Raw genomic sequence first — 22,486 nt, 5'->3', positions numbered from 1 at the left:
CTGTAGAGTGTGTTCAAAGTGACTGAGAAATGCACAGGTTGTCCCTTCAGCTGCCTGGCTGTGTCACCGATCAGCACTGCCCTGGTGGGACACTGAGATGGGGTGTGGTGGAGGAAATTCCTTCCAACTTCCCCTCCTCCCTATTGTCTACCAAACGGAATGGAGGGGGGGAGGCAGAAGAGGGGAAAAGGGAATGCATGGCACAGAACTGTTGCAGGCCTTTTTTTTCCCCCTTGTGAGCAGAGGAAAGGGAGGATTTGGGTTTCTTTCTCGGTGGTGGTGGTTTTTTATTTTGTTATGTGGAGATAATTTTTTTTCTCTTTACAATTGCAAAGTAGTCTAACCACCACCTAGCAAGCAAGTTAGATTGCTCTGGATCGGGAAGGAGATGTAGCCACACCTGCTGCAGCTGCTTTATACTGATGTAAGGTCTCTTGTTTCCCATAGTCTAAAGTTTTGGCTTTTCCATTTTCCATAAAGCTTGCTTTGTGACCTTTAGGAACAGCCCTAAGTGTTCCTAAGAGCAAGCCTAAGCTAATTCTACAGTTTAAAAATCAGGGAGGCTATCAAGTTACAGTTCAGCTTTTGGAAGTAAAAAGTGATTTTTTTTTTTTTTTTTTGAGTGTCCCAAGAGACCTGAATTGGTGAGCAATTCGTTTCCATAAGCGGATTTAAATTGCAAGTATGCTTGACATTGGCATCAGCATACATGCTTGCCAGTTAATTCCTTAGCCTCATCTCTCTTCAAGTGCATAAATGCAACAAGTCCATCAAAAAACAGGTGAGACCACTTGAAGAATGGTGCAGAATATACACATAAATGAGAATAGTGGACAACTTATTCAGTTTTGTTCACAGCGTTTTTTACCTTTAGTAACATTTTAATTTAAATGCACTTGCTGCAGTTTACAAATGTTTCCTTAAAAACCCACGATCAAGTAGAATAGACAAAGTTTTTAACACCATTGTCTATTAAATGACATAGTTGTTATGTAAATTTCAGTGCAAACAGTACTCCACTTTTTCAGTGGAGATCCCCACATGATTATAGGTTATTGTCTGAAAACTTTTAGACAGGCAAAGTTTACATAGAAATTTCCATACAGCATGGTGAAATCTGTAGGAATAAAGAGAGGTTTCATGTCCTCCACTTCCACTCAGTACAACTTCTCTCATATGGGTAAATTACTTTCTCTGCTAATCAAACTTTTTTTTTATGTTAAAGAAAATAATTCAAAGAACCATCAATTTATTTAATATAACAAAATAAGTTAAATAGTTAGAGATATTTGGCACTTCTTTTTTAGATTACTGATAATCGTTGACATTAACAGGAAGGAAGATCTGGTTGGAACATCAGTCTTTTATGTTCAGTGGTTAGAGTCACTGCTGGAAGAACAGAAGAGCAACAAGATAATCCTGGCCCGGGAGGCAGTAGTAAAGCTGGGCTTGGCTGAAGCGACTGATCTGGAACAGAAGGCAACAAAAAGGCAGGGTTTGGCATAGCTGGGTGAAGGGAAACAGCAGAGGTAGCAGAGACATTGACATCCATCCCATGAGGCTGGCTGGATGTAGCTGTGTCTGGGTAACAATGATAGGGCAAAAATAAGCCTGAGAAAAGAGCTTCGATCCTGGCATCTTGGGTCTGGCGTTTGAACTTCATACGACGATTCTGAAACCAGGTTTTTATCTGAGGATAAGAAAAAAAGAGTCAAGAACCAAACCACTTATCCCTTTTCCATATAGTAATACACCCTGAAGGCAGACTTATTGTCAAAATAACAGGATGCATTAACAGTAAAGGTGTAGGGCTAATGACGTTAGAATAATTGTCTTGACATGAGGAATCAAACTGTGAAGATTCCATGATCCATGGCAAGCCAATACTCAGATTTGGACCAGGGCTGTAACACAAGACTGGTGCAGTGGGGCTATAAGGGCTGGGTAGGGGTAGTTCTGTTAAAAAATCCCGCAATGAACCTGTCAAATGGATACATAACCATAAGAAAGAACTATCCTGAAGATTGACGTTCTGGAGATTGTGGAAGTACTTTCACCCCCAGTGAAGTTTCAGCTTTTGAGCTTGCACCCACTATTTTCCATTTGCACCTTGTCTCTGGAGGACTCGGAGCTGCGACGGGCGCGGCAGTGCCGGGCGAGGCAGGGCTGTCAGTCTGCTCAAGCCCGTCTGCTCCAGCTGGGCGAGGCTGGCGGGCAGCCCGGGCCGTCGCGCCTGCAGGAGCTGTCACTGTCACTGCCCCGTCCCCCGGTGCCCGTGAGGTGCCTCCCACCCCCGCGGGGCCGTGTCCCGCTCGGGCGGAGGGCGAGCCCGCGCTCACCTGGCTCTGGGAGAGATTCAGCACGGCGGCTAAGCGCCGCTTCTCGCCGGCGCGGATGTAGCGCTGCTCTCGGAAGCTGCGCTCCAGCTCCTGCAGCTGCGCGGCCGAGAACTTGGTGCGGGACCGCCCGGGCACGGCGCCCACAGACTCCGCTTCGTGCCCGGGGCTGCGGCGCTCGGCGGCCTCCCGGTCCCGGGGCGAGTCTGCGGGAACAGACGGGGGCGTTTGAGGGGGGGACCCTTCGGGGCACCTTTTCCTCGGCGGGCCCCGGGCCCCGCGGGCGGTGACGCGGTGGCGGCCGTGCCCCGCCGGTGCCGCCCGCGGGGACCGAAAGTGCCGCGGCCGCCGCTGTGCGGGGGGACCCAGCGGGCACGGCCGGGACTCACCGGGCATCTCCGGGGCTCCGCCGCGGCTGCTCTGGGCCAGCCACTCCACCGAGAAGGAGCCCTTCTCCATGTCCCCAGCCTTGCCGGCCCTCACTGGAGCCGCCCGGACAAACATTTAAAGCGCTTTCCCCGCCGTGGTTTAAAAAGGCCCAAAGCATCAAATGAGGCCGGGGACAAAGGACCTCATTTAGAGGGGCTTTAATCTCCCCTTTCAGGTGATTGTTACATCCGCCTAATCTCCGAGCGCAGTAGTTTGCAGAACTCAAGGCTGCCTGGCCTGGCGCCAAGTTCAGCGCGGAGTCGTCTCCTCACCACGTAGGTGCTGGGAATTGCATCACGGCCTGGGCTTCTCCACGCTGCCCGAGCTGCCCTCGGCCCCCGTGATTTTGGATCTTTATCTCCTACTACGAAGGACAAGGATTCAGAAGGGACTGATAACAAAGAAGGACAGGGAAAAGCCTCTTTTATGAGTCCTATTCCCAGATTTTGAGTCCCTCTTGCCTGTTTGATGCAAGGCTTGAAAGAATCCCTTTGCCTTTCTATCAGCAAAGGAAGTAGGGACGTGAGGTAGGAACAAGTAAGTAGTCCTCGTCAGATAGAAATCTTGAAGAAACACTGATACAGTGTCTTGCCAATATGCCTGTGAGGAACTCGGTGTTCTTTACTAGGTCTGGGTCGGTAGAGCTCGTTTGAGCTTGGAGTTACTTGGAAAGTGCGGGGTTAAATTTTTTTTGGTGCTGTCCATGAGGCAGAGTGCTGCAGTCAGGACTCTCATCTTCCTCTGAAGTCTTAGGTACACTTGTTGACTCAGTTTATGTAGTATCAGAGATTTTGGGAAGTCTTCAGGGAGAGAATGGTTGAAACTAGAGCACAGCGGCATTCGTTTAGCAATTTGTTAGGTCATTTTCAGAAAATAGGGTGGGAAGTTCTCAATAATTTGAGTCCATACTTATGAATTTATTTAAGAATAAGATTAAGCAATAAGAGGTTATGAGTCAGGACATTGGACAGGAAACACTGAGAAAATGACTAGTTTGCTTGAATTTATCTGTTCATGTCTTTAAACGCCATCTCCTTTCCCGTCATCCCAAGAAAAAAGTGTGTGCATTTCAAAGTAAACAGTTCTGATGTTCTTATGAAGTAGATCAAAGAAGAGGAGTGTAAACTCTGTTCAGAGGCAGTCTGTTCAAGGATGATTCCGATAAGGGTGAGAAAAGAACCACTTTTACGGTCTGAAGTGGGCCTGGGATGGCACAGTCCTTATCCTCTGCAAACACGGGCTAACACATTTACAGGTTGTCTCAGTAAACAGTCACCGCTGCTTGAGTTTATACAGTCAGAGATAATGAAGCAGCTTCCACGCGGAGCGGAACATGTTTGAGACAACGTGCTAATTCTTAAACTTCAAAGAAAGTCATGTCACCTTTTATGAAGGGTGATGTATTTATAGCGAGATGGCAGGAGTAAGATAACGCTACACTCGCAGCTCTCTCTCTCTTCTTAGGTTTTCTATGTCTGTCAGGTAGGAATACTATTTTCTCCCACTAAATGCAATGGAATTTTGTTAACTATGCTGAAGCATGACACATATAAGAAGTTTTTACACTGATTTTGAATATTCTTCATACATACGTTTAGCTGCTTTTAGGAAGTCTTTTGTTCTTCTTGTGGTAAAAAGAAAAAAAGCCAGAAAGCTCTCTTGAATATCTACCTGAACAGTCTGTTTTTCTTTTTTTTTTTTTTTCTTCTTTTTTTAATAAACATGACACTTCTAATAGGTGATCACATATGCTTCGAGGTAAAGAAATGACTGCAGACCTGACACCTTTTAGGTTTTACAGAAAAGCTCTTCTGACTAAGCTAGCAGGGACAGTAGTTGCATTGTCTTCATGTGCTTCTGATTCCACCCACAGCAATTTGCAGTTCTTAAAAGCAATTAAGATGTAAGTTGGAAGTTACAGCTTTTCTTTTTAGTAAAAACCAATCCAAAGGCAACCCAATACCACCACCCTTAGTTTCCATAACGTTATGGGAAAAACTACAGGGAAATAATTCAGTGTTCAGGAGGATTTGCCTGAAAGGGACCATTACAAATAATGGACCATTATTTTTTAGTTAGCCTGTTTCCTAGTCCTAAAACCCTGCAAATTAATCCTGGAGAAAGTAAAGTTTGGTCTGGAAAAATGAGTAAGTACTAGACAATTTCTGAAGTGAATGCTTGTAATTTTAGTGTTACAGGCAACATCTAACCAGAAGGATTAGCAAGGCATGATTCCTTTGCTATAAGTAATGTTTCTAGTTGTTGATTATTATTGTGCTTATTTTAATAGATGCACAATTGTCTTGAAACAACGAACTTTTTGCCACTATCATGGCAGTTTTAAAATTTGTATTTTAGTGTTAATGAAACTTGTGGGTTTGTGGGTATTTTGGGTTTTTTATCCTGCGATCATTGATCATGTTATTATCTAACTATATTGGAATAATAGGTTGCACTGTGTCAGGAGAAAAGCCTTAATTTCAAAAGACACAGGAAGCTAATACAATATTTTATATTTCTCTTAGGAAAGCAGTCTTTCAGACTCATGCTATGGTTTAGCTTGTGAGGCTTCCTTCCTACTTTTTTCATGCAGAAAACCATGTACAGACATACAATGCAAGTGACTCTGGTGGCTGTTTTAGACACTGGCTCTCTTACTGTAAACAGAAGTAGATGATAAAATGACTAAACTTTCCTGTGCTGGCATGTGACTGCACTAAAAAAGATGTGTACTGTTCTATTATGTTAGAAAATCAGTACACATTTTATTTTGTTTTTACTGGGTGTTGGTATTGTTAATGTGATTTTTTTCCCTTGTAGGATCTTTCTGTTATGTTTCCTTCAGTTGATATTTAAAATTTAGAGACTTGGGGTTTTGTGGTGTGCGATTGATTGATTTTGGGGAGGCGGTGTCCTAATTAATAACAAATTTTATTTTTGCCAGTTGTCATTTGACTTGCAATGTTAGAACTAAACAGGAAGCTCAACAAAACTAGGAGTGTCAGTGGCTAGGAAGGTGGCAAACACAAGCAAAAATATGCTTGAAATAAATTATTTTTTAAAAAATGCTAATGTTCATGCCGTTGAGTGTTATTGTGATAATTTACCTAAGATACAGAGCATGGCTTGAGGCAAAGCTCCCATTAAAAGGACTTTGATGGAGTGATTGGATCTCATCAGCGACCATCACATGAGAGCAATTGCAAGTCAAAAGGTAATTGCTGTGTGTTTCTAGTTAGCAATTAACATTTGTCAGAACCTGTGATGAAACGTTTATCCCATTTTCCATTGATTATTAGCACTTTTTATGAACACGAGGACTACAAAACCCATGACGACCAAAACTTTGAATGTAAATGGTAAGCTGTAAGTGTAGTGAAGGTGCAGCCGACTCACGTTTTACTGTTGGGGTTTAATGACAGCTTTTCTTTAAAGAGCCCTCAGTGAGAACGTCTGGTAACAAGTATGGTGCTTTCTGTGGTCTATTTAAGTGTCTTGTTGAAATAACTTTATGAAGTGTCTCATAGTTGTTAATGCTTTTAGTCATTACATCGGTTGCGAAGATAATTTCCTGCAAAGCAACGATCATTCTTCTGGTGTTGATTTGTGCACAGAAAATATTAATGCACAGAAACTGTAGTAGGATTTGGCAGTATCCTAGCAATGAAAAACACTGGAGACAGGTTATTCAGTTATTTTAACAAATATTGAGGGCACTCATCAGATAGAAATTAATGCAGTTTGTAAGGTTTCTATCTCATACAAAGGACATGACTATCTAAACGAAGCAGGTTGAGTAGTACTACCAGCTCTGCTGTTGGAAGGGATTGATTCACTCCTCCTCCTTCCCTCTTTCTGGCTATGCTTTTTCCCATATGCTCTGAGTTTAGGTGACCCTCTGATCTATCAAGGAGTCCATTTAGGTTTCTAAGCTAGCAGGAAACAGGGGGGAAAGAAAAAAAGAAAAGAAAATGGCTTTTCTTTAACAGCTTGGAGAAAGGTTGGATGAGCTCTTTAACTTGCACAGAGCAATGCTGGAAGCATGGAAGGAAAGAGGAAGAAACAGGCTGATTCATTCAGTAGTGAGTCGATTTGTTGCTTTATATAAGTAAATGCAGGTGTCTCTACAGCCAGCAGGTCAGTATAATTCCTCACTTTCTCCAGATGGGGAGACTACGGTAGAGCACGGTGGGAACTGGATTGATGTGCAGATGCAGATGTAACTCACTAGTAAATAAATATTGATTTTTGAATACGATTTCTATTTTCAGGGCTTCCTTTTTGCCATCTTTTCGAGCTGTTTGCCCTCTGCTCCTTGCTCCAGCGCTGCTCCAGCAGGGTGTCACTCGCTGGCCACCTCCCTCCCGGTGTCGCCGCCCGGAGGCACCGGGCAGTGCTGGGGACAGGCTCGGTCACCGCGCTGGGGCAGCGCCGGCCGCCGGAAAGTGCCTCATTCCCTGGCTTGGGAAGTGCTTTTCTCCCTTGAATTACATTATACGATAATGGACATCCCCCTCCCCTCACTGTAATGCAAAACAATACTTATTTTTTAGAATTAAAATTCAAATACTGCTTAATCTTAATTCAACCCCCTTGACATTTTATAAAGCATTAAAAAAAATCAAAAAACCAAAACAACAAGGAAAAAACCCAGGGAGATTTAGCTTTAAAAACTTGACCCATCTCATGGGAAACCTGCCCCCGACAGTAGAAATAAGTTGTTTGCTGTGTCACTAGCCTTTCTTCATTGTAATACTTCTTTATTTTATCTTTTCCTTCTTCACTTGATCTACAGCTTCCCATACCTGTATCTGTGAGGCTTTGGTCCTGCAGAACGGAGAAAGAATATGGGGACAAAAAGTGATAATTTATCAGGCTGAAAAGAGTGAATTCAGACCGCATCGTAATGCATATTCTATGAACTGGATTTAAGATCGAATAATGCCAGAATGATTTTACTTTTAAGGCCCCGGTAGTTTGCGTAATAGTTACAAAGATTGGTTTTAAAAATAAATAAATAAATCCACAATGTGGATGCATATCAAAGCCGACTATCAATAATGGTAAAAGATGTGTTTTACTGACAGGAATAAGCATTGTAACCCCAAGTTCTGACGGGGGTTGTACTATTGAAATGAATGGCTTGCAGAAAGAAAAGAGCTCAGAAAAAAACCCGTAAAGGCCCCAAATTCTTCTATCCTCGCAATAGATCTTGTCTTCCAACACGCTCCATAAACATCCAGTCCTTCCTTTCCTTCACCTCTGCTTTTGTAAACCCTGTCTCCCTGTATTTGCCATTCCGTGCCGGCTGCCCCGGGCGCTGGCAGCAGGGGGAGCGCCGAGGGCGCGGCAGCGGAGGGAAGGGTTTGGGGAGATGCTGAATCCCAGCGGGTCCTCTCTGGGGGCTGTGTGAGATCTAACTGTCTGGTCAAGTATTGAGAGGTGGAAGAATTAGAGCTCATTAATTAAATTGATGTAGCATTTGTTTACTAGAGCAAGAAACCCTCGGGTTAGTCCCACACTGAGCTATTTGAGGTCAGGTATTGAGTCAGGCTTTCAATATTCTCTTTCCTCCCTCTATGCACATGCACGGTGTGTAAATTCTCCTTCCTCCGTTTATTACTTATGCATGGTGTGTAAATTATCACTAAATTGCAGTTCTTCAGTGAAAAAAAACCTCTTGAAATTAGCAAAGATAAATACATGAAGTCATTTTGGTGGAATTTTTTTCCCCCTTGTTCTGGTATGTCTTTTTTTTTAACCCAAGACCAAGAATTTTCCCCTTTCCGTCTTTGGTAAGAATTATCTGGGGCTTGGGAAATTAGCCTGCATTGGTCCAAGGTAAGCAGGAGGAGGAGAAAGTGGTGAAGGACTCCTTTCCAGCATCAGTGAGTTGTTTAATCTGCTCAGTTTTTCATATGGAACTACACCTCTCTTGTTCACAAGGAGTGACAAAGCTGACCTTTAGGCATCTTCAAAAATAATTTAAAAAGAAAATTTTATGTGTATGCTGGAATAGTACTTGAAGATTTACCTTCAGTTTCAGTAACCAATGAATGTAAGTGTCCATAGCATAGTATGTTGCTGCTAACTGTGTTGTGTTTGTAGCAAAACCCCTGCATTTGGATGCACAGACCATGATTCCTTATTTCTTTTCCACTGTCACTTATGGCAGTGCTGACAGGTGGTGTTTAGAGAAGAATTACATTTACAAGCTTCTGTGAGTCTTTGAAATAGGCAGAGATAAAGACTTTTCTCTAGGGCAAATCGGTCATGGGTATTTTGTGTTAGGCAAACTGGGTACAAGGGAAGGGTAAAAGCTTTTTTCTCATGCTGCAGTTCCAAAGAGGTTCCTAACTGTCCTTCCAGCATAAGCAACTTCTGCTGCTCTTCTTTCATTTCTTCCAGTGTTATACTGATGCAGCTGTTTGTGCAGGTACAAAAGGAATCAGATCAGTGAAATAATTCCACTGAGAGGGGGAGCAGAATTTTTTTTTTTCTGATACATTCCCCCCTCCCCCCCACCAAGGTAGGTTGGTTCTCTGATGTAGTTTAAAGCTTGCATACAGAGAAGTAAAAGTAGGAATAGGGAGTCACGAGAACTGCAGGATATTAGACATGCCATGCACAGTGTTTCCAAATATGAGGGCATGATTTCTGAAAAAAGACATCTTGTGTTCAATTTTTCCCTTTTCCCAGCAGTTACATGATCAATGACAAAGAGAAACAAGCAGCAGGAACTTTGTTAAAACTTTCACTGCCCATTTAACTCAGGCAGGGATACAAACTGTAATGCACTTGCTGGACAGTACAACCCTTAATACTGATTTCCTTTGTATTGCAAAGTTCTTCGCATTTTTCCAGCCCTTCATTTTACACCACTGAGTATTTACTATTCAACAATATGACACGTACCTTGGTATGTTATTTTCATTACATTGTTCCATAAGTTCATCTTAGCCTGATGTTTTTAGGACGTGAAAAAGATATTTATAGCTTAAATTCTGTCTTTCTATTTAAGCCTTACAGAATGGGATCATCCTGTACTTACCCTCTAGGCTTATTGCTCCCACTTAAAACAATTATTTTTTAATGATGATTCGAGTGTATCTTGCACTGTGCCAAAAAAAAAGGGGTAGGGGGAAGGTCTCTCCACCGACATTTTAACCATGTCTTTTACTCTCCTTTCAGTCTCCTTCAGGAAGGTGTTTATGCATAGGGTTGTGATTTGTGTTTGAAAGATAAAGCATAAACTGGATAGAGTTAAAAAAACCCCTGTAAATACTCTGGGCTTCACTGTCTCATCACTGTCCCACCCCTCCTCCAGATCTGCTTGCTCTGGTCTCAGTACCTGCTCAGAGTTTCAACATTTGTATGTCCTGCTGTGTCATCACTTTATAGATGCTTACAGAGACTGGTGTTTGGAGTTTGAGAACCATTACAGGTTATGTTATGGCTAACAAAGTTTTCACTTTAGCTGTGGAAGGTGGGATCAGTAACCAGTGGTATTAGGAGGGAGAACTAGATTTGCTCTCCTTAAATGATTTTAAAAGCATTACAAAAACTCCAAAACATCCAACAACCCCAAATCATATAAAATGTCAAAATCATGTAAAAGAGGTGTTTGTTTATCAGTTCATGTTGTTCAGTTCAGTCTTGCTGCTTGCTTTGCTGCTACCGTATTTGGCCTCCTATTTTTATAGATTTCACTCCTAACTCAAACACTTTATTTGCCTCTGTTTTTGGTAATGGCCAAGATGACATTATTATTCCTATTGGCTTTGAACTTAAACTGTGCATTCTGTGCTGTAAGAAAAGAAAAAGGATCAGTTGTAGTCCTGCTGCATAGGGATCTGGGATTTGTTATAGGCTGAGTTTTACAAGAAACATATTAAAGGTAAAATATACACTTTGCTGGTGCAATTGCTTTTAAAATTTTATATTAATGTGAAATTTATGTGAAATATGAGAGACTAAGTTATATGGGGCGCTGTCTCTTGTTTATTTATACTTTTGTTTGTTTTGTGTGTATTTTTTCCACCTTTCATGCAGTAATTGTGGGGGTTCCTTTTGACTTTAATGACTATATATATTTAATATTTTTTTAATATTAAAAATAATCCCTGACAAACTCTCTTTACCACAAGCTTTGATATGAAATTAGTGAATAAAGATATAGTTGTGGATGTAATTTTTAAATTGACTTTTAATTTAAGAAAAAAAGTGATATGTAAAAAGAATAGTCCTCCGACACTATTAGAGATAAATTAAAAGTAACTTCTAAAATATTCATTTAATATTGAATGGTGTAGCATAACAATAACCACCGAGTAAAATGACTTGTAATGCACCTTGTTTTGCTCTTTCTGAGCCCACAGCTTTACAACAATTGTTAGAAACTGAGATGCAGTGTAACACAAACTTTTGATCTGTGACTGAATCACTAGATATTTATTTGACACACATTATGTACAGTTACATTATTTCATAACAGCAGTATTTTCCCCCCAGAATTGATGTGACACATTGTTATTTAGAGTAAATGAAAGTAATTGAACAGAAACATAAAAATTGTGTTTAATGACTGTTTTTCTACTAAATGAAATGAGCAAAGAGAGCTTGTACTTCCACTTCCAAGATACCTGTGGGTGAAAGAAAGAAAAAGATATTAGTATGTTTTTATTTGATTTACTATTAACTGGGTTTTATAAGAGAAGACTTTGCAATTCTACACATGCAGGCATCATGTAAAAGGTACTAGGATCTGAAAGGATAAAATCCTAAGAATAAGTGATGTATTACAGACAACCCACTTAGGTGGCATTTGCATGACTGGGCTTTACACATGTGAGCCAGCATTACCTGGATTCAGTGGCAGCTGATTCCCAGCACCTGTGAGACAGGGAGAAAGAGTGGCATTTTTGGCAGTGTGTGTGACTGCATTTCTGTTATTTTCAGTTGGAGGCTTATGGGAATAAGGACTATAGAAGCAGCTTATTAGCGATGCATGTGTTTTACATTAGACCAAGGGGGATATGTTTAATAATGTAGTTGGAGAAATGCTTAAAATATTGCTCTTTTAATAAATGGGGTTTTAAGAGGAAACCAACATTTAGCTGTTAGATCAGAGTAAATAGTGCCGGTATCTTTTAGTGCAGGTTTTGAGGGTTAATTGGGAGTTTCATAAATTTACCTTTCATTTCTTCACACATCTGTTTTCTCTAAACATTTCTACTGTTGCTTTTGCAATGCTTCTTGAGATGAGTAATGAAGTATCTCAGTTGCCCCATTTTCCCATGCCCTATACCTCTTTAGAAGCAATTCTCAAAGAAGTATATGCATAGGAAAAAGGAACAACGAGCCAGATCGCGATCCACTCCACTTGCGGCAAGAGTAAGCCTGGAATATAAATGTGTATATTAGGGAGAATAAAAATGGTTTTTATTCCTTACACAGTACCATTTCTTTTTAACTATAAGGCTGTTAAAGATTACTGCAGACTAAAACAGAGGTTGAAGTGTGAGATAACCAACACTAATGCAAAGGATTCAGCAGAGACTCAACAGTAATTAGTATGTTAAAAATTCATCAGTGAATGTTTCTGAAATACATACAAGAAAGTGTAGAGTTCTTAGGAAAAATGAAGTGCAGCTCTGTAGACTTGACCTGAAAATTAATTACAAGTTAGTAGCAATATCCCCTTTTACCATATATTGCACTACTGCACAATATTTGAGGCTTTTACATTTAAGACCTGAGAAAATACTTACTTGAATTACTGAACAAATGCAGGAGAGAAGGAAAGAAAAAAGTCTATAAATTACAAAATGTGGCAAAATCATCACTACAAGCAGCAGTAAGTCTTACCTGCTTCGCTGTCTGATGCTTGAAGTGCAATAACTTCGTTTCCATGAGAATTTATGCTTTGCTCAAGACCTTGAAGGAATATGAACTATACAGTGTTACTGTTTTCTTAAGTGATAATCACTTTGCCCCTTGCCAAGGTATTTGCTGCACCTGCACATTGGGTACACAAAAAGTGCTGCTGAAAACATGGGAAGTATCGCTCATGTGTTGGAGGAGTGCAATAGACAACAGAACTGATAGGAATAATTAAAGTGATGTCTTGAAATCCGCGCTGAGAATGAGAATTTATTGTCTGTGTTTTCTTTCACATACGTCAGTGGTGTTTGGAAAGTATAAATCTGTGAGAGGACCTTTTGTTCTCAAAGCCTGTGCTGTGTTTTCAGTCTAACCCACCCCCCTTTTCCCCAGCTCACTATTTTGAGAATCTCTATCAATGTCCTTCACTTGCAAATACGACTTTACTGGGGAGATAGCAAGGTCTGTGTACAAGGCTTTCCTCTGCTTATCCAGGCACCAGTGAGGCTCCGTGCTGGATGCCAAGGCTGGGAAACATCTTTCACCATATTTAGTCCTATTTGCTAACAAATTCATTAACCATTTGCTTTCAAGTTGCTGTCTTTCCTTTAGGACATTAATTATATTATAAAACTGCATCTCCTATGTAAAGATGCTCTGGTTTATATGTTAGAAGTCTGAAGTGATCAGCTAAAATTTTTTTAAGTGGTTCAAAGTAATTCAGAGAACTACAGTGTCACAAGCAGCCACAATACTAATTGTTACATGCTGTTGTTTATTCATAACATTGCACACCCCTGAAACTCATTGTGTGTTCTTTCAGTGTCAGAAGATTTCAGAGTTTCTTTAATTTCCTAATTTCCCTTTTTTAACCTCAGGTTCAGTTTGTTCCTTTCTGTCATTGCATTCTGATATGTATATAGTACCTTGAACTAAAAAACAAAATCTGTTTTTCAGCTTAGGATGAAGGTTTCCCTAGATTTTTACAAAAGTACAATTGATTCTTTCAGTTTTTCTTCAGGTTCTATGTTTGTGAAGCCATCCCAGTTGTGACCTGAAGCAAGTGCTTTGTTTTGTTATTTTTAATATGCAATGCTTGTTTCAACTCTGCTGGGCTTTCTGCCTTCCATCAGACAGCTATATCACCTGGAAAGAGAAAAATTGCACAAAACCAGAAAGTGTTCAGAGCTGTGAACATTTTCTGTGAACATATTTTAACAGTTTTTCATATAAGAGGTGTGCTAGAGAAATTGTCAGTTTTGGTTTTGCTGTGTGGTGTTCAGAGGGAGAGAGAGAGAAGGTTGTTTGTTTTCTGCTTGTTTGTTTTCCTGGGGAGTTGAACACTAAATTGCTGGATTGGCAGCTGGAATGTAGATGCTGTTTAAGCTCTAGTCCTGAGTTCTAGGTAGGCCATCTAATGCCATTTAGATGGTGTGTGAAGCTCTCGTTAAGGGCTGTATCGACAGAAAACCATAATGAACTCTGGTGTGGGCTCTGAGGGTTCTGATAAGGGTCCTCACTGAGAGTAAGATTGTTCTCTTGTGTGTGAAAGAGCAGTCTCTTGATTTTTCTGGTTTATATTTGTTATTATTTATTTGTGGATTTGGAAAGAACCTGCTACAGGTGATTTGTAATGTATCAATCTTTCTTTAGAACACAGTTAAAGCTGGTTTTCATTTGGATTGCAGAATCAAACCTTTATTAAACTGTGTTTTATTCAGATATACAAATAGAGATGGCAACTTCAAAATGTTAGAAAAAAAATTTAAAAGAACACACTGGTCAACCTTCTGGCTTTGATGTTGAATACAAAGTGGTGACCTAATCCTTTTTAACCTCGAGGCATGTTTTCTGAAATGTACTCCATTCAGGCACTCCTCTGAAAGCCACATAAAGTTGGTAGCTAGTGTAAAACAAATAGCCTGAAATTTTAATGCATTCAAGACTTGATGCTTCCAATATTTTTTGTGTTGTATGTGTAATTTGATATCATAAATATTTAACAACTGCTTCGTATAAAAAGACTCATACAAGCTTCGTGAAGCTAATTTTGAACCATGACCAGAGAGGATAAAACCAAGTTTCTTGAAAAAAATGCAAAACCAACAACTCAGGCCACCCCCCATCCTTCATTATCCCAGTGCACTTGTTATTAATTTACTGATCACTGCCTTGGGGAAGAGAGAGAGTTTGGCATTTTTAAAGGGATATTTAAAATCTAATGGTCTTAGAACATTCTCAATTGCATGTAGCTGCCAACTTTTGAGCACTCTGAACATCCCCTTTCGAATATTAAAAGCTATTCTAGACTACTCCTCTAAAACACTTGTAACCTGTCCTTCCATGAATGATTGCTGCAGAGTAGATACAGCCAGAAGGGAAAGCCAATTGGGCTGTAAGCTCTAGATTTATCTTCCATCAGCTGCATGATTTATAATATTTGAATTGTAGCTTTGAAAGACAATAGTTTGGAATGCAATTCATTGGACCTGTGTGGCAGCATGGAAAAGTATGATTAGGCTGGAGGCATAGTTTGCAGGAAGTTGTAGCAGCAGTTTGAGAGATCACTATTACAAGATGCTACTTACAATGAAACTAAGCTCAAATTTGTAGAATAGTATTTCTCAAAATACTTAGGATATGAAAAAGTCAGGCCTTTTCTATTGAATTTCTCACACATTTTAAATGTAGAAATGGTGTTTGTTAGACCTTCTACCATAGCATCTGAATTAAAACTGGAAGACTCATTCATAATTGCACATTCTGTGTAATGACCAAAAAGAGGAAGAGCAGAAATGGAGTTGCTGTTTGTGTATTATGAATACACACTGAGGAAAACTGTTAACTGGAAGGGGATCTACCAGCCTACAGTGCTGGCTTTCAAATGGGACATACACGTGCACACTCCCGTATAAATGGTTTCTTCTTACCTTTAAGATTCATATTTTCTTTAGAGTTAGTTTCTTGGACCAATGGACCTTTTCTAATCAACAACATTATGACAATCATAGGTGCAATTGCAGACAGTTGACGTGTAAGGATGCTCGGTGTCCACAATGAATCCGACTTTCTTGAAGAGTATATGGTTGGTGCATGTACATTTTTGCAGATATAAGTGTGAGCTCAGTAAGTTTCTGTCTTTTGATTATATTCCTTCATAGTTCTTATCATAGTTAAATGCATATTCTGAAAACAGCTTTAAAAACCTTCTGAAGAATGGATGTTGCTATATTCTAAAAGTGCTTTTGGTTGTAGTGGCCTGAGTTGGGATTTGTCTCAGATCTAAGGCATAAGCACATCGTGGTGTAGGGATGTTTTTTGCTTTCCAGGCCTTCCATACATGATCAGTACCTGTATCAATCTCCTTTTAGTAACTACTGAAAAGTTGATTTGTGCCTCTGCTTAACCAAGGATGACAGCATTTGTTGTTACTTTTTCAAACAAGGATCTTTTTCTTTCCACTCTACAACAAGGCTTTGTTCTACATCTACAAAGATTTCTTTATTTGCTTTCTAGAAATCTTTTGTTAAAAATCACCTTTTGCCAGAGTACCTACAAGAACCATCTTGATAGGTTGCATGGGACTGATCATATTGCTCATCATGCTGACTAATTTGTCACTAATTAGTGAGGTTAATTGTCTTGTTGTTTTAACCTCCTCCCATCTTCTGTTTAGTACTTCACTGTGTGGAGCAAGGATTATATTTTTTTCGTTCTGTGATGTATTTTACAGAACCCTTTCAGGGTCCTTCTCTCTAATGAAGAACTGCTCCTAATGAAACTACAGCCCTACATTGCCCTGTGTGATTCACTAAACAAAAATCAACACACAACCTCTTGATAGGTGACCGGGGAAGCTGAAGGGCTTTGCAGACAAAACTGCCGAATTTAAATTAGGTTCTAAGTTTTTAGTTTATTCTGTAATACAGCATACTTACCTGGACAAACATATAATTAAATTACTGTTATTTGTAGCATTTGTGGTAAACTCTATAATGGAAAGCATGACTAAAAGATACTGAATACATAATATTTATATATAATGCTTTGGAAGTTTGATATAATAATGTTCTGCTGAGGTTCAGTTTATTTTGGGAATGTAAAGTACTTTACTGTTTGGTGCCTAAAGTCTTCGATGTTTAGCTTAAAAGTATGACCACTGCAAATTCATTTCAGGAAAATGTAGTGCATGCATAAAACCATCAGTGAATGATCCTTGCAAAAAATGTTTATTTGCACAAAATCTGTTTATAGAACATTATATAAGCAGAAGAGAATGAGCATTCTTGTTTGCAAATGCCAAATTATAATTTTGTAACAAGGTGCATTATTATATTTTCTTCTTTTTTAATTAAATTGCCTTGAAATGAAGATGCATGAAATGTGAGCAGATAGTTGAAGCATAAATTATAAAAACTATGCTTCTGTCAGGAATGGTAATGGTCAAAGCTGTTGGAAAGCAAGCATGCATATTTTGTCTGGAAGAATGAAGCTGGCAAATATCTTAACTGCTAAAAGAACACAAGATATAGTAGTTGGCCTTCAAAAGTGTTTTTTCTAAGTCATGTGAACAAAGTTGTTTGTATGCAAACTGCAGGAAGCAGCTTATGAAAATCAACTGGAATAAACTCATATTCAGAGATCTGATTCAGTGTCCACTGAAGTCAGCAAAAGATTCCCAGCAAAAACACTGGAACCCCAAAATCTTTGGAGTGTTTTTTCTCCTTTTGTTCTGAGGGATATATGAAGTGCCAGTATTTTACACATCAAAGCTGAAACCCTGCTTGACTGTACAGATGCACCAGAATTCCAACACAACTAGTAGAATTATTTGGCTTTTAAATGAAGATGTTTGATCTGATTATATTTAAGTTCAACTTGATAGACATTAACCAATACAAGCATATCTTGAAACTACCCTAAAAAGATTTTCCTATCCTTCAATTGCCTCTTGATCTATTAAAAGAGGAAAGGCTCCTGTTCTTCCCAATATTTGATTTGGGATAAATTTTCTTCTTCCCTACAAGTGTGGCTTTTACTCTCTTTTCTTCATTCAAAGCACTGTTTAGCTATGTGTTTGGAGGGTGATCTACTGGTGGAACTTGAACATACACAGTTATACTTTTCACTTACATGGTACAGAGTTGTCTCTGGGCTACCAAAAATAATTGGTTTCAATTTTGCACATTAGGGTAGGCTAAATTTGAACCATTTCTGGTGTGCTGATGCTGTCACTCTCTCCCTTGCAAGTGATGCTTCTGAACTAAAATGTGATGCTCCATTATGCATCTATTAAGTGATCCATCTCCAGTATGTGATAAAGGATGCAAGATGCTTTTGCACGGAGGTGTCTTCCCCAGGGTATCAGTGAGGAAACAAGCTGAACAAACGAGTAGCTGACAATTCCCTCCTGTCCTCAGTAGGACAAACAACTTGTTTCACAGTTCCCTGGAAAGGATTGTTGAGCTTATAGTAATGTTATGACTGGGGATAAGCTGCCCCAAGCCTTTTAATCTCTGCCAGATACGTGGAGTATAATGAACGCTCCACAAAATGGCTTTGCATTTCTAGCCTCTCATATCTGAACTGTGTATTCCTATATGACCTGAGTGGATCGCTGCAATTAGTTCAGCAGTGTAGTATACTCTAAAATAATTTGCATTTTAAGTCCCTGAAGACTGACTGACTTTAAGGAAAAAAGCTGTGTTTAAAGATGAGCATTGGTAGAAGTATTTGAACCATTGTCACCTTGTTTTTCACTAGAAAGGAGCATGTAGAGCAGTTTCTAAAATTCTTCTCAATTTGTTTTTGCTTGCAGGTGACTGTGCTCTTTTCATTCATTGTGCTTCATTAGTACATTAATTGAAGTACTAATGCATTCAGTATGATACTGGGAATCCAGCATGCTCAAAGATAAACCTCTTGTTCATCTTTGTGGAAATATAGAGGAGGATGTTGACAGAAGGTAGGGTAATTAAGGTAAATCCTTAATTGAGTCAGTTCTGAATCTCTCTAAAGGTTCTGTTTCTTGACATCAGCAGAGAAAATCTTAATAGAGCACTGCTACCTCTTTGCTTTTCCACCGAGTCCCAGCCGTGTGCCTTTGTTGCTTATTCTGTGCTGATTCTGGCTTTTGGTGCTCCTCTTCACAGGCCAGTTCAACTCACCAGTTAGTTTTCAATAGGGGATTAATTAAAAAAAGAAGAAGTGGAAATAGATTCCCCATTTTCATAAAAGCATGAAAGCAAGATTTGCTGGCCTGACTGCAGCACCATACCTTCAAAGCATAAAAAGCCAGAATTGCAGGAATTTTTCTGTGCCTTGTCTCAGAATGCTGTTACTGCTGTGTGCCATTTCCACAGACCAGGTTTTATCTCCAATCCAGTTTAAAATTGATAGTTTTGTAAAAAGAATGCATTTCAGATGTGGAAAAATACCTATGTGTTAATAAAATGTGAGGATTTATTTAACCTGTAAATATATGTATTGGCTCATAAGACTCCAACTACTTGAAGCATTTTCCTGACTGATTAGTAAATGGCTGTAGCACTTCTGAACAATCTGTTAGCCTCAAGTGTAAAATATCTCCTGTAGACAGATTCTCCAGCTGATATGAATGAGTAAAGATTAGTGGGGTGAAATTATGTTGATTCACAGCAGCAGGCCTTAAAGATTTTCTGCTGTTGAACAAAAGTTCATATGTTTATATTTAGGAACTTGTTCTATAGCTTAAATTTGAATCTATTAATTTCGTAAGCAACTAAGCTGACTGTATCCAAAAGCTTCACAGACCCCAAATTAAACAACTCTACATGTTTACACTTAGAAGGATAGTCTTATTTCAGCAGAATTAATAATGTGAGTAATACAAGGAATGGAACACATTTTGAAGGACATGATCTGTAAAGTAAAACTTTAACATTTATACAGCTAATTTAAATCTTCATGTTTGACATTGTGACCAAGAGATTTATATTTTTCCCCAATCGATTATACAGCCACAGGAGGAAATACTTTTGATCAGGTTCAAGCAAATCCTCTTCAATTTTAATTACTCTGAAATAGAAATGGAGACAATACAGCAGCTTGCCCTACAATGTTGTCACTGAAGGTATACAACATTCTCAGCAATCTCACCAACAAGAAGCAGACAATGTTTCTTCTACATCCTTTGAAGTGTCAGTATTGCCTTTAGAAATATAACAGAGAGACAAATTCAAACAGCGGCCTTGGCAAAATATGAAAACTTCATTTAGCATGAGTACCAGTTACTGATATCAAAGAAGCTGGGAAAAAAATTAGTCAGGAGACAGAATTATCTGCTTACCGTGCCAGAGGGAGTAACAGCAAAATTAACCTTGAAAACTGTTTGGAGAGCATTCTTGTGAAAACAGCATGACACAATGTTGAAGTTATGGACATGAAGAGGTCAACGGTTCTTAACTGATTGTGGGCAGTTACATTTTACTTACTGTGCTTCTGAAACAATGTTCCAGCAGTCCTGTCTGTTCTAAAATTTCTGAGTACAAATACAGTTTGCTCATATTTTCTGTAGTCTGATAGAAAGATTTGTTCAATTACTATATTGTTCACCCATGTTCTAAAAGCAAAGTTCCATTCAGGTATTTAATTTGAGCGTGGCAAAAATACAGCATCCTGATCTTAATCAGGCTTAAAATTCTTGCCTCAGGCTCAGTTTCAGATAGTCAGCAAAATAAAATAATTAAGTGGAGTAAGAATAAAATTCATACTTTTTCCATATATTTGAAGAATTTTTTTCTACTTGTAGCTGAAACCTGCTGCAAAACTGTCAAACACACTTTCTGTTTATGATGATTAGAATTTATATTTCAGGACATGAGATTTTGTTAATATTATATTTAGTTCATTAGGGCATACTAACTTGGACATATTTGCTGTAGACTCCTTGCTAATATTTGGTGGTTATGATAAACAGTCTTCTAGCCTGCTTTTTAAGAACACTATTTTTTTTAATGTCTGTTCTTTCAGAAAGAGTGTGCTCTAGGGCATAATTTTGGTGCCAACATTATATGTTTTCAGATCTTAGTTTAAATATGGTTATGCAATAATTTATATATGCAGTATCATGGGATAATGGTTATACTAAAACTAGTAATGATTATACTAAAACTAAAACAGGCCAGGAAGCATTGCATTTCTGCTTTCAAAACAGAGAATTTTAGCAAGTACTAGCTAAATTGCATCCCAGAATTTCCTCAGTCATCAGTGACAACCTCTCTTCCCACATCTGTGGAGTTGATGGACAGCAGGATGGGGACTGTGGGAGAAAAGTATTCCCCACTGCAAGTAAAGATCAAGGTCTTGATCACCTGAAGAATGAGATGCATCCTGGAGTCCTGAGGGAATCAGTTGGTGTAGTTGTCCATCCCCTTTCCATGATATTTGAAAGGTCATGACAGTCAAGTGAAATCCCAGGTGACTGGAAAAGGGGAAACATTGTACTCATATTTAAAAAGGGTAGAAAAGAAGATCCTGGGACCTATTTCCATGTTAGCATCACCTCTGTGCCTGGGAAGATCATGGAACAGATCCTCCTAGAAGCTCTGCTAAGGCACATAGAGGACAGGGAGCTGATCTGGGACAGCCAGCACAGCTTCACCAAGGACAACTCCTGCCTGACCAACCCAGGGGCCTTCCATGATGGAGAGATACATCAGTGGGCAAAGGAAGGGCTTTGTCTGGACTTCTGTAAAGCCTTTGACACAGTCTCCCACAACATCCTTCTCTCTAAACTGGAGAGAGATGGATTTGATTGTTGGACTGTTCCGTGGATGATGAATTGGCTGGACAGTCACATCCAGAGCGCTGTGGTCAGTCTCAGCCTGTCAGTGGACATCAGTGACAAAGGGTGTTCCTCTGGGGTCTGTACTGGGACCAGTGCTATTTAATATCTTCATTAACAACATAGATGAAGGGATCAAGTGCACCCCCAGCAAATTTGCAGCAGACACCAAGCTGAGTGGTGAGGTTGACACTCCTGAAGCATGGGAGGACATCCAGAGGGATCTGAACAAGCTTGAGAAGTGGGCTATGGGAATCTCATGGGGTTTAGTAAGACCAGCTGCAAGGTGCTACACCTGTGTTGGAACAACCCCCTGTATCAATCCAGGCTGGGGGATGAGCAGAATGAGAGCAGCCCTGCCTAGAAGGACTTGGGGGTGCTGGTGGGTGAGAGGCTGAACATGACCCAGCAATGAGCACTGGCAGCCCAGAAAGCCAAATGTGTCCTGGGCTGCATCCAAAGCACCATGAGCAGCAGGTGAGGGAGATTCTGTCCCTCTGCTCTGGTGAGACTCCACCTGCAGTGCTGCATCCAGCTCTGGGGTCCTTAGCACAGGAACGACCTTTTGGATCAAGTCCAGAGGAGGCCACAAAGATTATGAGAGGAATATCTCTCTGGAACAGCTCTCCTGTGAGGAATGACTGAGAAAATTGGAATTGTTCAGCCTGGAGAAGGGAAGGCTCCAGAGAAATCTTGCAGTCTTTTAGTACTTGAAGTGGTGCCCACAAGAAAGATGGGGACAAACTTCTTAGCACGACCTGTTGTGACAGGACAAGGGGTGGTGGTTTTAAACTGAAGGGGTGTCATTTTAGACGAGATATAAGAAATAAGTATTTAACAATGAAGATGTAAAAACACTGGCCCAGGTTGCTCAGACAGGTGGCAGATGGCCCTGCTCCCTTGCAAGCTCCCTTCCAGTTCAAACTGTTCTATGATTTAAATAGCCTTTACTAGGAAAGAGTCATAGTAAAGAGTGTGCAAGTAGAAAGAGAAAGAAGGGCAACACAAAGCAAAG

The 22,486-nt window shown here is 39.9% G+C and overlaps 1 protein-coding gene and 1 long non-coding RNA gene across 3 annotated transcripts; both read right to left on the bottom strand.

The window, feature by feature from the left end:
• Positions 1–839: 839 nt before the first annotated feature.
• LOC121659867 (homeobox protein vex1-like) lies at positions 840–2,948 on the bottom strand. Its single transcript, XM_042018485.1, has 3 exons — positions 2,726–2,948; positions 2,340–2,542; positions 840–1,690 (listed from the first exon to the last, which is right to left on the bottom strand). Exons 1-3 carry the CDS (start codon positions 2,838–2,840, stop codon positions 1,328–1,330), a joined length of 681 nt encoding a protein of 226 aa, XP_041874419.1. The 5' UTR covers positions 2,841–2,948; the 3' UTR covers positions 840–1,327.
• An 8,239-nt stretch (positions 2,949–11,187) lies between these two features.
• LOC121660080 lies at positions 11,188–12,833 on the bottom strand. Of its 2 annotated transcripts, XR_006014546.1 has the most exons (3): positions 12,633–12,833; positions 12,380–12,431; positions 11,188–12,164 (listed from the first exon to the last, which is right to left on the bottom strand). It is a non-coding gene; the product is annotated as an uncharacterized LOC121660080 (long non-coding RNA). The 2 variants fall into 2 exon arrangements; XR_006014545.1 differs by having other exon boundaries at positions 11,188–12,431; positions 12,633–12,643.
• Positions 12,834–22,486: the final 9,653 nt, after the last annotated feature.

The sequence above is a fragment of the Corvus kubaryi genome, unplaced genomic scaffold, assembly GCF_017639235.1.
Source record: "Corvus kubaryi isolate FWS band 111438036 unplaced genomic scaffold, C.kubaryi_AGA036_p1.0 138, whole genome shotgun sequence".
Classification (NCBI taxonomy): domain Eukaryota; kingdom Metazoa; phylum Chordata; class Aves; order Passeriformes; family Corvidae; genus Corvus; species Corvus kubaryi.
Note: the sequence above shows the minus strand (reverse complement) of the source record. Positions and strands in the feature narration are given on the sequence as shown.

Coding starts and splice junctions, on each gene's coding strand:
- LOC121659867 (XM_042018485.1), bottom strand. CDS start 2,840: ATGTTTGTCCGGGCGGCTCCAGTGAGGGCCGGCAAGGCTGGGGACATG. Junction 2,543..2,725: donor CGGAGCCCCGGAGATGCCCG/GTGAGTCCCGGC, acceptor CTGTTCCCGCAG/ACTCGCCCCGGGACCGGGAG. Junction 1,691..2,339: donor TGAATCTCTCCCAGAGCCAG/GTGAGCGCGGGC, acceptor TCTTATCCTCAG/ATAAAAACCTGGTTTCAGAA.